Below are 17537 nucleotides of genomic sequence, written 5' to 3'. Positions count from 1 at the left end.
TGGAATGTCTGTGCCTTCATCCAAAACTGCATGCTACTGTGCCAAATACTAGGTGACAAGTTCACTGTTCACACTTTCTGACAACTTGTCATTTCACATGAGTGAGGTCACACCACATGTGTGGCATGTTGATTTAGTTAGTAGTTGTCCAAAATGTGCCCAGTATCTTTGCTCATGTGCTAACATTACGTACTCATGAAACGGCAGTAATTTAGTAATGGTATGTGATTTTTAGATGCAGCACCAGACAGGTCAGGATGCTCGCAGCAGCCAATAAAAAATGTTGTAACCAGGCATGTTTGCACAAACATGGCAGCCATCTGCAGTATCAGCACTGCGAGGGTTACTATGGCGATATCAGCTAACATATAACATTGCAGATGTAGTCATACCCTTGACTGTTGAGGGACGGTGTCCCATAGCAAATTGCAGCCTTTTCCATGCAGGGGTGGTATGAACAGAACACATCTGCTCTTCACAGAGGAACACTGTCTAAATGTTATGCAGTGCTCACGAGCAGGTCCAGCTGAATGTGGTGGGTAATAAGCGGGGGGGGTTACAGACTGTCGGTGATGTTTGGATTAAGCGCTGCAGGTATCTGACCCTGAGTACAGCGTACCACCAAAGATGCCCTGTCCATCACACTCCTGCTCCTCACGCGTGGCGCCAAAACCATAATCGCCTCAGCTAACCATTTCAGCCACTTGCTTATGAATTGGTTGCAGCAATCTGCTGAACATGAAAGCAACTCAAAGTGCAGCATGCCTTTAACTGTTCAAGGACTGTTTAAGTGTCAGGGGAAATCACTTTAAAATTAAAAAGGAAGAGTGGTATTCCAAGTAATGATTTGTTCTTTGGCAATGAGAAGCCATTTGTGCACCCGAAACTCCAGATAAGAGGCATGACACCCGCATGAGACCTGACGGTAAAAAATCGTTCACCCTGTCGCTGCTAGGAACTCAATGAAGTACATAAGGTGTTTGAAATGGCACCTGTGTGATGCTTCATCGGAACACATGCAGGCGGGTGGGCTGATAACATTTTACTTTTATGCGTTGTATACCATAATGCATTAGACAGCTCTCTGTGTGAGAGTGTGTTTGCAGAGGAAGTCTGCTTTGGAGAAGATGGATCTGTTTATTCGGTCTGGGCTCGGTCATTAAAGAGACGGTATTCTATTTGTTTAGCTTTTAGTGGGCTTTTAGTTGTCTGTTTTCCACTGTTGGCTGACTTTCAAAAGCCACGTTGAGCTGCACAGTCCAATAACATCTGTACATGATCTCACCTTGACGTTAGCTTCTGCGAGCTGGCTGAACTGGCAGGGGACAGGACAGTGTGACTTGAGCCCTTTTTTCCTTTACCAGTGGCTAACCCTTTTTCTTGTTTTGTTCTCTACCTTTTGCCAAACGCTTAAATGCAGCCACAGATCATGTCCATGCTTGTTTTTTTTTTTTTGATGATGACCCATACACACTGGGCTAGATCATAAGTGTGACTTTTACACACTCTAGTTGTAGACAGTTTGGCTTCATGGTATTCCACGTTTTATTTTTCTGCATGTCAATTATCTTTTTTCACCCCCTAGCCAGTAGTAACGTCCTGTTAGGCATAATGTTCTGTCTAAGGAAAACATAGCAGAGGAAACCATAGGAAAGATTCAAAGCTGCATCAAACTAGAACTATCCAGCCATGACCGGCTGACTCCACATCCATCCAGTTATGTTGCAGCTAACCAGTCATTTGACTGGACAAGACAGACATAAACCAGACAATGTGACATGATCATATTTGCACTAACTTAAAAAAAAAAAAAAAAATCTTTTTTTTTTTTTTTACACACCACAGTGATTCATAATAGCTTGTGTTATGTCAGACAGTCTTTTGAGAGAAGCATTCTGTGGGCCCCTAAATAAACACATGACTAGGGCCATCAGTTCATTTTTACTTGATGGAGAAGCATTTGAGTAGCATTACACAGTCGCAGCCCTGGAGTGTGTGTGTGACCAGGAGAAATACCAGAGCTGTGATCCCTGTTCTAGCCCTTGAGATCCTGCGTCTTGCAGGGGTGTTTCCAGAGTTTAGCTGGAACCACCCCTGCATCTGATACTCACATGATGGTGAAGACCTCGATTCCCCAGCTTGGGTGGGTTTGATTAGGGCTTGAGCAAAACTCTACAGGGGTGGGGGGACAAAATTAAGCAGACGTCATGTCCCTGTTCCCCATACTCTGTTGCCTTTGCTGTGGGACTTCCTAATGGAGAACACATGAGCTGGATGTGTCTTGCGAATACCTCTAATATCACAATGCACCACAATGAGTGTACACACTGGATACTCACAGTTCAGTCCCAGTGCTAGCAGAGGCCACACCCACATGCTGGCACTTATAAGAACAGAACAGTTCATACAGTGCAGCATATGGGCTAATGATCACTGGACATGCTCTTTCCATTGATATAAAAGACTGTAACATAAACTGTGCTGTAGCCAAGAGGGAAATGACAGCACATTGTTGTTCAGAGGGGTGTGAGAACGTCTCTCACAGAAATGTAGTATCAGAAGAGGTTAGCTATGCAATAACTCAGCTAGTCCAAGTGTCCTACTGAAAATACATATAAAGCTTATTTTTACTGCCTGAAAACGGACTTTATAAATTTGTTAATTTTGAGATGCTTTTACTTAGTTATGTATCCTTTCTAAAGACTGGGGGGAGGGTCACCCTTTCCCTTAAGACAAGTCATGGGGAAGCCCATAAAGATCAAAGCGGCGAGAAAGAGACAAGCATCTGCAGTCTCAGGAGCGCTTTTTATAATGTATACACAGAATCTCCGGAGACTGCGCGCACGGTATCCGAGCCACACAACTACACGCCATTTTATTTTAGACTAGATTTCCTAAATTTGCAATCGCAAAATTCACACAGTTCTGACTGTTCGAGAGGTAACGAGTGTGAAATTTAGGAAATCTAGTCCGAAATAGAATTTGAACTGAAAAGCAACCTATGATAGCGACTATAAAAGAGCTGGTTTTCAGTTCAAAGTTCAAATACCCAGACACTGATGTTGGTTCTCACACTGGTGCTTGGTTTGATCGCATTGCGTAAAACAAACCTATTTGACTGCTGTAAAGCGCAACGATGAATGGATGTCCAGGAAACATTACGGGGCAGTGGTACGGCACAGTCGGCAACAGAATAAAAACTTGGCAACTCAGCCAATGAATACATTATAATAACACATTAAAGTAAAAGTCTGGGGAAACACTTGGCATCATTTTTCGAAACAACCTACCATAAATATTGTGAGCTGCATCTGATAACACGGGAAAGTAACATGAAATCTTGAACAATCTTTATTTTTTTGTTGTTGTCTTTGTTTGTTTTCGTGATAGTCTATTGAGTAAAGTTAGACTGGCCCAAATTAGTGGATTATCTTACATGTTTCACCTTTACTTGAATATTTACTCGATTTTAATTTTACTCGAAATGATTTACATAAATGTATTTGAGTTGGTATAAATGTAATGACTTTAATACTTTATTCCAAATGCATTTAGTGTTAACATACACTGTAAACCTAACAGCATAAATTTATGTATTAATGAATGGCAGCATATAACTTTAAGAAAACTGTAAATATGGCTCAATTTCAGACATTTAGAATTAATTTACGTCTTTTACTGCTTTTGTGATTTTTTTTTATTATTATGCAAAGAAATAGACCTTGAAGGTGTCCGCAAATTCTTTCTCCTTTTCTTTTCTTTTTAATCTTATCTTCGCCTGTGAATTTACGTGCAAACTTACGTGCGATCGTTTCACGGTGCCAACCAGCCTTGGCTACTGCGCCTGCGCGCAACTTTTAGGGGATTTTCTGACGTGTGGGCTTAACGGAAACGAGTGCCTTGAAACAATAAAGAAGCAGGCGTCATCGACTGCACTGATGCTTCTGTCAAAAAACAGGTCTACGTAGTCTATTCTACGCGGTTTTGCAAAAAACTAAAGGGAAGAAATGCATTTCTATCTAGACCCTGGCTGCATTCCACTACACCTGTATTGCCTACACATGATGATGTTGCCCAGGTTAATTAACGCAGTTAATTAACGCCTTCATCCAGGGATACGCTCAATTTGAATCTTGATGAGGCCTTGTTAAGGCGTTGTGTTTTGTGTTATGTGGCTAGCAAGGTACTGGACTGTATCTAACCCTATATTTTGTACGTATAAGGAATATCTGGTTAATGCTAAACAGCTTGCTCTAGCCAATATTTACCTCAGGATGACTAACATTACCAAACCAGGTATAAGTTAAACAAGCTAAAAGTTTCCGAACAGGTTACTTTCGCATTATTTTATTTTTTTCAGCAAAAATAATCATAATACACATGTGAATTCTGACACATTCATGCTTATTTGATGGTCATGGATAATCGGGCAGCCAGCAGGCTCAGCCTTGACGAAACACGAAATGAATGACGGCTAAACTGTTTTATCGACCTCCTCCAAATCCTTATGGTTTGGAATCACTATTAATATGACCAGTGTAATAAGTTAAAACCGTCTATGGAAATCCCTGGCATACCTGGGGCACACACAAACATGATGCAGCAAAGGTTTTTCTTAAATTTTTTTTCTTACCACAATACCTTACAATGAAATACTTTATTTGCAAATCTCACTTCCTTCCAAAATTTAGAAAAAGTGGCTGATTCATATGCCTCATGAATGTTGCAGAAAATGTAATAGATGAAGTCACGTTTCGTGTTTGCAGATTGTATATACATTCCGTTGCCCGCAGCGTGTCTGTCAGTGACGAGTGCACGTTTTTACACGAACTTTAATCTGTCATTATCCTTCTTTACAGCCGAAGCCGAGCTAATATTTAACACAAAAAATTCATTCGCTCTTCACTTCCCTTTTTTAACGTTCAGCAGAATCAGCGAAGAGGAACAAAGTCGCTCGATTTGCACTCAAAAGACGTAATTCTGCAGGAGGAACGTCCCCTCGCATCCGAGAATGGTCAGTCCAAACGGCTTTTTAACGTGATTTACGCGCCGCTTTTCTCTTTGTGGCCTACGTGCGTACGACTGAAGTTTCGGACAGTTGAGCGGCGAACACGCGACTTAATAAAAATAACGGGACAAGGTTATTTCAGCGCGAGCCACAATAGAGGACAGTGTGCAGCTATGCTGTCCAGCGCTGTGCGCAACATGTACCTGGTTTTTGCCTCATAATTTCACATGATTTAACGCAGTTTTTACATTTCCTCCACGTTTCAGAATGTCACGAAGATACTCCTCGGGGTGGCGGGGCTGGCTGTGGTGATTACCTTAATAGCTGTTCCGACGGCCTTATTTCTTAATGGTAGGTGTTAATACTTGTCTGACATACCTGTAACAACGTAACGGGAAGACGGGTTTTTATATGTGGTTTTCCAAACAAGTAGGCTACTACTCCATTGAAGGTCGAATTAGTGCAGTCGCATATAACTTCTTTTAGTGTTTTATTGAAAGAATTTACACTGGCCATTGTTGCACAGTTTTAGTGCGCGCGGTTTGATTTGTATGACGAAGGTCCTAAAGTTGCCAAAAATGAGGCGTGGTGATTAACTCACTGTTTCCATAGCAATAGTCTAATCTCGTTTTCAGAATGATTTATCCGCACATCCGTGAACTTTGAACCTTGACCCGTGTGATGCCGTCGATCACAATGAAATCACCCGTGTTAAATTAACTCTTAACAACGCTGAGTGAAGATTAACACCGCACGAGTTCACTCATAGCAGGCCCATAACTTTATTATCTTATGTGATCTTATTGTGTGTATAGCCTTTGGAAAACTATCGATAAGGTTGGTAGGTAAGTATAGCTTACATGTACTAAGACGTTATCACAGTCAAATGCCAAACAAAAAACAATCAAAAACGTATATTACTTACTAGGTATGTTTGTTTTGGTCAAAATATGTGGCAATTGAGTTGAAATCATTAGGTATCCAAATTAATAAATAAAATGGCACATTTCAGTGACCCTGCGCGCTGGCGTAAAATAAACTTTGGGATTCAAACCGTCACTTACACCCGTCAACCTACAGCGAGTTGTTTTTTTTTAAGAAAGACATTCAGTAGTTGCAGTGTATCAAGAACGCGTGTGTGGGGGGAAAAAAAGTTTCGGATGGCAGTCTTAACGAGGGCTAGGAAAAGCTGCCCAGAATTACTCCGAGAAGCGGAAAAACCTTATACAACAGGTGCTAAAAACATCATCGCGTACTTGCGCTTGAACTATTAGATGCACATGTGAGACAAGCATTTGAATCCACCCTGACTCCTAACTCTGTTACTTCTGATCGAGGTCATTCTGACGCTCCCACATAGCAAAGCAAAAGAAGCATAAGTATTTTACCATGCTGGGGCTCTAGCCGTACAGGGAGGCAGACGAGATTAATCCTTTCTCCAAGCCTGGCACGCCCCACCAGTTAGGATCATCATTTCTGCCGTCTCAGTGACCATAATGAAACCAAAATACCAAGCGCATTGTCCTAAGAACGTCTTGCTGGTAAACAGTCTTTAAATTAATTCTTACAAAACGTAATTGGATCTGACGGCATACTGAGTTCAGCCAGTCATAAGGAATGTATTAGCTGGACTCCGCGGTCCTAGAGTTGATGGCTGAAAGAGTTTTAATTTCCGTTTTTCATGTTCCTGTGAGTGATTGTGTAAATATAAAAACTTATATACTACGAATATAATTAAATAATAGTTTTAATGGCACATTTGTGTATATTATTTATTTATATTGTGTATATTATTTATTTATATTAAATTAATGTAAACCCCCCCCCCAAAAAAGAAGAAAACTCCATAACTAGGCCAGCTTTATTTTCTGTAAATGGAAATGGTGGTCTTTCTGTGTCGTTCTCTCCCCTCCACAATATCCACAGAAAACATCAGTGCATAAAGTGCTTTTTTTTTGTGTTTTGTTTTTACAGTTGTATACCATAGCTAACGTGTGCATGTATGTGATTCTAGAGAAGAAGGTGGATTCCCGGAGAACGTTTACCCTTCAGGACTATTTCAACAGCAGCATCAAGGCCAGATCCTACAACCTGTTGTGGCTCTCTGGTGAGACAGTCCATTCTTCCCAACACCCCCTCCGCACTTTAATACTGCAGTATCACACAGTTGCTTTTATATTTGACCTAGATCCACATACTAATTACGCATAGTGAATTCTTAGACACTTTGAGAGTAGAGCAGGTAGCAGAAGGTTCTAGCAACCAGGGCAATGGGTTTCTCAGGGAGCGCATGCGTCGCCATAGTGATAAACATGTAAGTCATTCTGGATAAGAGCTTTTGCCAAATACTGTAAATGTAATGTAACTACAGTAAGTGCATTAAAGTTATGAACAGACCCACGGGCAGACCCTTGGAGTCTAAGAGGGTTAATGTCTGAGTCAGGGTGCTTTGTTTTTTTTAAATTCTCGGCAGTCCTGATGGTTGTATGGCTTCTCCTAATCGGCTTGTTAGAGAAGTATCAGATGCTCTTGAGGAAACTCCCCCCCCCCCCCCCCCCCGTACAATTTGAACTCCATAAGAGCCAGCTTGTTTGGTTTACTTACATTTTAGATTACCAGCATGTAGTTTAGCCCAACTTAGCATGTTAACCCTCTTCACTGTGCCATTATTACAATGACTAAGCAGTTTTCCTGTGGTCTCTGGGCTGAGCCCACTGGAAGCATCACAGAGCAGAGATCCACATGTCTTGGTAGAGAAAGCCTGTGATAACCTTACGATGTTTTTGGAAAACTGGACATTAGCATTTTGGGATGAAGAAAGTGACCTAAACCCAACATGTAGGTAGCCCTGAGATGTTCTCTGCTTTGAGAATGAACTCTGTACATGTGCAGGGGTGAGGTGACGCTGGTGTTGTGCCGGCTCGTCATGGTGTTGGTGTGGTTTGTTGCACAGATGGCGAGTACCTACATAAGACGCAGGAGGGAGCGGTTTTACTCTTCAATGTGTCTTCTGAGAAGGGGCAGGAGTTTCTGAGCCGCCAAACATTTGTAAGATATCACAAATAAAATCTGTGTGGTTTGCCGCAAAAAACATAGGCATGTATTTAGCTCTTTGTGGGGACATTTATCTTGTCCCTAGATTTACCATCCTCACCCTCCACCCTGTTTTTTATCAACAAAAAAATATTAAAAGCAAAACGAACGTTACTTGGTTGTTAAGGTTACAGATAAAATTGCTGTGTAGCCATAACAGTATACAGCTACAGTAATTTGCTTGTTATTGGAAACTCCCCACAGGACAGTGATGTGAGACTCCGTGTGTGTGCGCGCGTTTGTGTATCCTTTTACTCCTACGTTCCTCTTTTGATCACAGGACCAGGTGGAGGCCTTTGACTACATGGTGTCAGCAGATCGACAGTTTGTCTGCTTCCTGAGCAACTACTCAAAGGTAAGGCACTGGCAAGTGTTCCAGCGATTAGTCCTTCCTTTAGCTGTCAGACACTCGCGCTTACACAAACGCTGTTCCCTGTCTGCCGTTCAGATCTGGAGACACTCCTTCACTGCTTCCTACTCTATCTATAACCAGGAGACTGGGTGCGTGCACGCTGCTGAGCCTCGCGCTCACATCCGTCCAATCGATGATCAGCATTATTCATGATCCTACTCGTCAGCAGACGTGCAAGACCGATCTTCTAATTTAGCATGTCAAAAATGCATAAGAAGAATATGTAGATAAAACGTAACAATGTTTTAATAATAATTTATTGTTATGAAGTGATGATATTATGAAATAATGTTATGGGATGTTCTGATATAATAAATGCCCTTTGCATTTTTCTCAGGAGTTTTATCACTGCAGATATCCCACAGGAAATCCAGTACTTGGCCTGGTCTCCAACTGGTCACAAACTGGTGAGCATCACCATTCAACTAACCATATCCCTGCTGGTCATGCTAAATTTGCTGAAAACTATTAACTATTGAGAGAATTATGGGTGTAAACCAGATCCCAGTACAATAGATCCAGATTTTTTTTTTTTTACCAGGCAGACAGCAGTGAGAGCGGGTCAAAGTCAGTCAGCAGGAATAATGACAAACACGGGCATGGCCACCAGGTTGTGTTCTATCAGCATTATTGTTTGTTTTATAGACTAATGATTGTGTCAGTCCCCATGTTAATTGCTCACTAATTAAGTTTGCACATGATGCTGCCTTATTGGGTCTTTTAACAGACAATGAACTGGGTTACAGGACTGAGGTGGGCCACTTCCATGAATGGAAAGAAATGGGGACTGCATTTTAGAAAAGGGGCTTCCCTGCAGCCTGTTGCATTACGAGGTAAAGATATTGGGACTGTAGAGGAGTGTAAGGATTTGGGCAATATTACCAACTCCAAACTCACCCGGTCTGCTAATGCACTGGCAAGATGCACTAAAGCACAGCGACGGCTTTATTTTTTAAGGAAATAAAAGTTTTAATGTAGATAAAACAATACTGAGGTTGCTGGGGAAGTCGGTCCAGAATATGAATATGTTGGACAAGGTGTTAAAAATGAATAGTAAAATAAAGAAGTGGTTTTAATGTGAAAAGCATTTCCCAACTCTCAGAGCAGTAACCCATCAACCTTTGCTGTGAGGATACTGGACGATCATGTTACCCAGCTTTCACAGGGTTCCTCGTGAAACCCTGTGTTTTGAAAACACAAACACGACGAGCTATCGCATCATTTGCGCCGAGGAGCTTTCAGTTTTTGAATAGTTTATGCCCTTTTTAAAATTATAGTTCTAAACAGTTGAGTCCTTTGTCATTTATATTTTAATGTTTTTAGATATTGGCTTTTTATTTATTGTTCTTTTTTACTGTTTTACTGTTTAATGTGGATATTTTTGTGCAAGACCAAGTCCCCTCAGCACAATAAAGGTTTCAATCAATCAACTATCTTTCAGAGGGTTAAACTCACCTGCTTTTTACTGAGGCCCATTCAAAACCATCGCCTCAGTCAAACTGAGTGCATTGTTGTTGTATACAATAATACTTCTTGCATTTGTAGGTCTCTTAAATGCATTCTGGACAGTTCTTAAACTGTCATTTCAAGTTCAAATATCCTGCACAAACCAATAGGAAATGTCAAGAACCAGTTGCAGACATATTTAATCAATCATTTGGGCCAAATGAGTCTTCAAAGTAGTAAGTGCCACCCAAATGCTGTGGCTAATTGTTCTACTGCTAGATATACACATCTTGTATATTTACAACAGACTCCTTAAGGGCACTTTATCACAGGTGCACTGTTCACATACGTTGTGATGGGCTGTGAAGTTGTGCTTCACATGACCGCAGTGAGTCCCAATGCACCTTCTTATTCTGCCGCTAGGGTGCTCTTCGAATGCACGGTCAGAGCCGCACACAACTATGTGTGGGATTTCAATGCAAATGTTCCCTTTGGTGTGCAGTTGTTTCCGTGTGCAATTCAGTGTCCTGGTGTGATTCTTATTTCTCTGCCCCAGGCGTTTGTGTGGAAGTATAACGTTTACGTGAAGGCTAGTCCCAACTCACCACTGCAACAGGTTACCACGGATGGGCAAATGAATGTGATCCTGAATGGGATCCCTGACTGGGTGTATGAGGGTAAGCACTGGTTTATTTTTATACTTACGATTTCTGTTTTACTGTGTGTGGGTGTGTGGGTGGGTGGATCATCAACATATAGCTACAACTCTTAATCCAGCCATGAGGATACACTATCTGTCCCCTTTACACCTTCTACGGAGCCTGAGGCAGGTGTAATGTGAATGTCGGAGGGGAAAAAGAAAGCCTCTTTAGGAGAACAGACGCAGCGAGACCATACATACGGAGTAGTAAAGATGGCAGACTAGCACTTCTCACATTACTGACTGAATGGCCTAAACAGAATATAGATGTAAAGGTGGATTTTTTTCATAACAGTCCTCACTGTTTGCCCTGCAGAGGAGATGTTTTCCTCAAATTATGCTTTATGGTGGTCTCCAACGGGCAAGTACCTGGCCTTCGCAAAGTTTAATGATACCAATGTCCACACCATCGAGTACCCGTGGTACGGGGAGGGCCAGTACCCTGAAACCATCTATATCCCATACCCCAAGGTAAGAGCCGTCACCTCAGCTAGTAGGTCACTACTGACGAGAGTAAACTGGCTTCAGCCCATTTAAAGGAACTCAGCTCAGCCAGTTCAACTGGTGAGCACAGATTCAACTTACAACTGACATTCATTGTAATATTTTATTGTAGATTCATAATCTAAAATGACATTTCTTAATCCTTAATGAAATTGATCTCCTGGCCTGACCAGATATTGCAATGTTCATTGTCCATAAAGCTTCCAGTTCTTCAGACAATAGCTGTGCTATGAGCTGATATTTTAGAAATGATAGAGATATGTTAAACTTGTAATTTACAGCTGTGTGTGTGTGTGTGTGTGTGTGTGTGTGTGTTCGTATTCAGTCGGGAACACCAAACCCAACAGTGCGCCTCCTTGTGGTTGACACTGCAAATGTGTCCAACATTACAGAGGTTGTGGTGCCAAGTGCTCTCAGAGCCCGGTAATATGACCAGGACACACCACATTTTACAAACTATGATTTTGATTAATATCATGTTTACTGAAACAACGGGGATTTTCGCAAACAGGCCAAGCCCAGTGCCCATAACGGCATAATTCCACACTCTGCAATTGAATCCATGACCAGGCCCAGTCCGAGTTTTGTCCTTGTTATTTGCCCTAGAGACCACTACCTGAGCACGGTAACCTGGGTGACAGATGAAAGAATCGCAGTTCAGTGGCAAAATCGGACTCAAAGCTATGTGATTCTACAAATGTATGAACTGGAGGGTGCCACCTGGAGGGAAACCATAGTACGTGCACTTGATTTACATCTCTTGTAGCGTTGGCCTTCAGCAGTGGGCATTGCTGAGGACAGGCAGGTTTCCAGACTTTAAACGAGGAAATTGGACGGAAATCTAAAGGGATTTAGTTAGCATGGGCTAATTTTAATTGGACTAACTGGTCCCTTGTGTCCTTTCATTTAGTACCATTACGTATTTGTGTTAGTAGTCCTTAGAGCTGCTGTTCCACTTCACAGCTGGTTTATCCTTATGTTCATTTTTATTTACCTATTTGTGTATTTTTCAGGAACGGAATTTGATGAGCCAAACAGGTTGGGTTGGCCGGGTATGTAAAAAGCCATCCGTCCGTTTTTCACCGCAACACTGAGGATAACCGTGTACTGATCTGTTAAGCTTTTTAAAGATGTTTTCTACGTCTTTGTGTTGCAGTTCTCCCCGATTGAGCCCGTCTTTAGGCCGGACGGCTCCAGCTATTACCTCATCATGAGCGACGCAAAGGGCTTCAAACATCTTCATCACATCAGTGAGGTGAGTCACTTTGAGTGAAATACATCTAAAGCACTGATTATTCTCTAAACCTTCACTGAGGTGTGCTGGGTGCCATTTCTAGTAGCGACTTTTCATAAATAAAAACAAAGGGAACTCAATGGCTCTGCCCAATGGAATAAATCTTCTGAAATAAAATGACCACAGTTACCAATAAAGGCATAAAAAGAGCAGAGAGGAGCGCACACACACACACAACTCCTTCACCATGTTCCCCAGTGCAAAGCCCACCCAGTAGGTATTAAATGCTGCCCCTTTGTTTCAGGACACTGCCACCCCCATAACTTCAGGAAAATGGGAGGTCACCAACATCCTCAAGGTCACCAAAGATGCTGTGTAAGTTCATGTAATGTCCTGGCAGGGGATGGCATGCCACACCACTCAAATGACTTATTTTCCCTTCTCCCTCATAATTTTCAGTATCGATCTATGATTTCTCTGTCTTATGGTTTGTTTATGTTCACTTTTGATCTCTGATTGATAGATATTATGAGAGTAACGAGCACAATGGCCAGCCAGGGCAAAGGAACGTTTACAAGTGAGTTTTTCACTCAGACACACTTGTTAATAGACTGTCTGATTGTGCCCATCCCAGAGCAGAGCTTCTTTCAACACAGCCTGTTCAGCTAGTGAGATCCAAACATAACACATTCTTTGAATACTTAATTTCTCTCACCCTGAACAGATCTGAACCCAACCCTCTTCTACAGGCATTACATAATCCCCAGCATCCCCAGCTTTTGAAAATAAATGTTTTAAATGAAACTGAAATTAAACATTTTATGATGATGTTATATTGAGTGCACTGTTACAGCTGTGTGTGTGTGTGTGTGTGCGCGTGCTCTCCCCATCCTCTTGCAGAATCTCTATTGAAGGCAGTAATTATTCTCAGCGAGTCTGTCTCACCTGTACCCTGATGGAGGACAGGTGTAAATATAACTCTGCCTACTTCAGCCATGATGGCACCTACTACAGGATGGGCTGTTCAGGTGCTTCCTTCATACACGTCCATCCACCATACAGGTTTATCTGTCACAGACCTACAACCAAACCCAAATAATTATAGCCACAAAATTTACATCACAGCTTTAGTACTTATTTATATGATTAATGACTTGATGAAATTTGACCTATAAAATAATGGAATATGAAACTTTTTTTTTTGTCAGCTGCTCTTGGGTGTATAGACCTTATATTTTAATAATGCAATTCTATCCAAAAGTTTAAGCAAACTGGTGGTTCATGTAATGTGAATGGGCCATATATGCATGTACAACCTTCTCTGTACATTTATTTGTAAAAATATTCATAATTAATGTTTACTGCCATCTCTCACTTCCTATTTGTTTACCGCTTGGCTTGTCTACGCAGGCCCAGGACTTCCTTTGTACACTCTGAGAGACAGCCGGGGCGCTGGTTCAGGTACGGTGACAGCCAAACGGCAGACACACTGCATAGCACTCAGGACTCCTCTGCCAGGGATAGAGACCGTTAAATGATTTTGGGTAAAGTTGAGCTACTTTAGCCAGCAAGTTGAAATTTAACTCAGGTTTATGCTCTCTAAACAAAAGTAAAAAATTAAATAAACAATTGTATTGTTAAAAGGTTTCATATCATCTTAGAATGAATCTTGGGAAGACAGCAGCACATTACATCCATAAATCCAGATCTAAAAGTGTACATCCTGAGAGAAGAACAAGTAAGCAGTTTCTTTTTTCCAGAGGTCCGAGTTCTCGAGGACAACACAAACCTGGATTCCATTCTTCAGGGTATTGCCATGCCCACGGTCACACATGGCACGCTGAAGATCGGCGAGTTTGGTGAGGGTGGGAGAGTAACTTCTGATGTGTCGTTGCTGTGTAGAGTTCTGTTGTCACCCAACCTAAGCTGTCTTCTTTCTCAGAGCTGTGGTACCAGATGACTCTTCCTCCAAACTTGGACAAGTCGAAAAAGTATCCGCTGCTCATTGACGTGTAAGGAGTTTTTGCATTCCTTTCCCCCATGATTGCGTATGTTTTCACTCTTAGGAAACACTTTCACAGCAGGTTTGTTTAAAGGAAATTAACTATAGTGTGACCCAAGTTTTTAATTTGAAGGTCATTGATAATTTCTGTGCTAAACTCCAAGTAAAACTAGTTAGTCAGTGCCATTGTAAATAGACTAGACTCAATTTGGCACGACCCAAACTAGCTTGGCACAGTGCCACCATTACGTTCCGATCGGCTCGAACGGGTCGATCCATCTTCGACAGCTACGCCGGGCCGTGTAGCCAGAAGTCGGACTTCCGCTTCCAGACCAGCTGGTCCACGTACCTAGCCAGCACGGAGAACATCATTGTGGCCAGCTTCGATGGCAGAGGGAGTGGCTTCCAGGGAGACGACATAATGCACGCCATCTACCGACACCTGGGCACCTACGAGGTGGAGGACCAGATCACAGCGGCCAGGTAACTCCGCCCACCACATGTACACAGGAAGAGCTAGGAAACCGTTCACATTGAGACTTGAGAGTTTCAGTACAGCTGGGCCTGGGTTTCGGTCATTTAACTGTATTTTCAACGCATCCGCTAAAACGTGACTTGACCAGGCTGGGATGAGGACGGGGAGGTATTAAACCGTATGGCGCTGGGCTTTTCCTAACTTCACTTTTACTGAGTGTTTCTGAATCCCAGTGTTTGCATACGAAATGGTTTGGTGTTTAAATTGGCTGTATTACATCACCCCAGTCATAAAGTGGCAAGCGTTAAAAGGTTCAGTCCTGCATATGGTTACGGCTGATTGCAGAGAAATATTGAGCTGGTTAGAAGCAGTACACACATGGATTCAAGTCCATTCCTTTCCTTGCAGTTCAGTGCAGTGCAATTAAAGTTCATTATTAAGGTACAGTACAATGAACAGTTGGTTTACTGGGTTATCATGGTGCTAAATATTCGACATGAAAATGCAGTGCAGCAGAACTTTACAAATTATAAATGATTTAAATATTAACAAGTGCAATAACATACAATGAAAAATATCACAAAAGGCAATTTTGGGTTTATGGGAAACATTATCAAAGTATTTTACATTGTTTTTCTTTGGTTGCAGACATTTAATTGATTTGGGCTATATCGATAAAAATAAAATTGCAATTTGGGGTTGGGTAAGTCCACTTAAATACATTATTTTATTTAATCCTGTACACACATGGATTAAGTTAATTTATAGTAATGGTGTGACTACTTGTATATCTGTATTTTAGTCCTATGGTGGTTATGTCACTTCAATGGTTCTGGGAGCAGGCAGCGGGGTTTTCAAATGTGGCATGGCTGTTGCCCCGGTGTCCAAGTGGGAATATTATGGTATGGACAAGTTCAAAAGCACCTGTATAGCCCATCAGACTGTGTTTTTTCATGAAACGCATACATATCAAATTGTTTTGGTGTGCACATTTATTCATTTATTTATTGTTTTATGGCTAAAAATGACACAGCAACCTCTATTTATAGTCCCTACATTTGCTTGCCTGTTTGTTTATATGGCTGTATCTTTTTTTGGCAGATTCTATTTACACTGAGCGTTACATGCTGACTCCATCAGAAAACCAGGCCTTGTACGACGTAAGTTAGCTAAAACTGTATTATGCCTGTTCCTGTGTTGTGTACGAAAAGAACGAGAAAATGAGTCAAACCTCAGAGTTTCCCAAAAATCCTGTCACATCAGAGATAATTTCTCTGATTGATTGGGTGTACTGTTTTGGAAGCTATACACAGTGTTTGAAGTGTTGTAATCTCCACAGAATTCCACAGTGACGAGCAGAGCAAAAAACTTCAAATCTGTTCAGTACCTGCTGGTTCATGGCACAGCAGATGGTGAGGCTTCTTTTCTAAATGCTCCAATGCAAACACTTTCTTATGAGCACAAGCACATACACACACACACATGCACACACACTGTTGCTCACTTGCGTGCGTGCGTACAAACACACATGCATATGTACATGCATGGTTATGCATATGTGTACGTGCACATGCATGCTTTGTGCCTCTGTCCGAGTGAGCAAACAGTAAGTGCGTATATCTGAGTGTGCATGCGCACACACTTAATTCTTTTGTCACTTATTTCTCAGTATACAGATTAATATGTGTATACACTTGCAAATAGCCAGAGATGTTTGTATACGTGTGGTTTTTTTTTTTTTTTTGTCTCATATCTCACTCTTTCATCGCCCCCACCCCCCAAAACACTCCATTCTTGCACCATCAGTCTGTCAGCCACATTCTTTAATCAGTGTGTTTCTACTCCTGCTTTACTCTTGGATAATTAATACTTAAATTATTGAATGCTTAAAAGGTCTAGCTATACTATACATCTCTTCATGCCTCAAGTGTTTGGCCATAGTCTGAAGCACACACTGCAGTCTGTCCTGCTCATAAGAAGCAACATGGTCAGCCAGGCTCATGAAAGGGTTTAATTTTAATATTGTTTTCAGATAACGTCCACTTCCAGCAGGCTGCCCAGATCTCCAAAGCCCTTGTTGATCAGCAAATTGACTTCGATTCCATGGTAAACAAGGGGAGGGGAGGGTGAACAGGGATCTTGTCGCCAGCGTTGGCTGGACATTTGCATCTTTACAGGAGAATTTTACTTTGACAAGACAATGGTTATATGGAGCAGCAGCTACTGTAGTAGTTTATGACTTATTCCATTACGTACACTTTCTTTCTTTCTCCCCCCCACCCCAGTGGTACACTGATAAAGACCATGGTCTTGGAGGATCAGCCAATCAGCATGTTTATACTCATTTGAGTCATTTCCTGAAGGACTGTTTTGCCTGAGATGTTCCTCACAGCGGTGCGCTGTCATTGGCTGAGGCTTCTTGAGTAACGTCTGGAAGAACTGCTTTTACGAAATGTTCCTGTAGTCACCAGACATCATCCCCATCATCACAGGATATTCCGCAACAGTTTATCTGATCGCTATTAAATCCATTATAAATTCTTCTCCATCAAAGGAAATTTCAGGGAAAAGTAATATATTGTGCTGTATATCCTACATGTGTAGTGAAAATTATCATTTTATAAAGCCAAAGTATTGTAACAAATTCAAACCAGTTTCGACTC

The 17537-nt window shown here is 41.6% G+C and overlaps 1 protein-coding gene across 2 annotated transcripts; it reads left to right on the top strand.

The window, feature by feature from the left end:
* Positions 1-4858: 4858 nt before the first annotated feature.
* dpp4 (dipeptidyl-peptidase 4) lies at positions 4859-17524 on the top strand. Of its 2 annotated transcripts, XM_027023407.3 has the most exons (26): positions 4860-5014; positions 5275-5359; positions 7023-7115; positions 7962-8056; positions 8382-8456; positions 8550-8602; positions 8851-8920; positions 10516-10636; positions 10976-11130; positions 11489-11586; positions 11770-11899; positions 12177-12215; positions 12320-12418; positions 12702-12772; positions 12921-12974; positions 13298-13425; positions 13808-13858; positions 14158-14256; positions 14340-14409; positions 14688-14882; positions 15523-15577; positions 15677-15776; positions 15976-16034; positions 16214-16286; positions 16907-16980; positions 17160-17524. In XM_027023407.3, exons 1-26 carry the CDS (start codon positions 5012-5014, stop codon positions 17250-17252), a joined length of 2238 nt encoding a protein of 745 aa, XP_026879208.2. In that variant the 5' UTR covers positions 4860-5011; the 3' UTR covers positions 17253-17524. The 2 variants fall into 2 exon arrangements, 1 of the variants encoding a protein (XP_026879208.2); XR_014119629.1 differs by lacking the exons at positions 15523-15577; positions 15677-15776; positions 17160-17524 and having other exon boundaries at positions 4859-5014; positions 16907-16974.
* Positions 17525-17537: the final 13 nt, after the last annotated feature.

This window comes from Electrophorus electricus, chromosome 23 (assembly GCF_041902795.1).
Source record: "Electrophorus electricus isolate QZ-2024a chromosome 23, ASM4190279v1, whole genome shotgun sequence".
NCBI classification, from domain to species: Eukaryota; Metazoa; Chordata; class Actinopteri; order Gymnotiformes; family Gymnotidae; genus Electrophorus; species Electrophorus electricus.
Note: the sequence above shows the minus strand (reverse complement) of the source record. Positions and strands in the feature narration are given on the sequence as shown.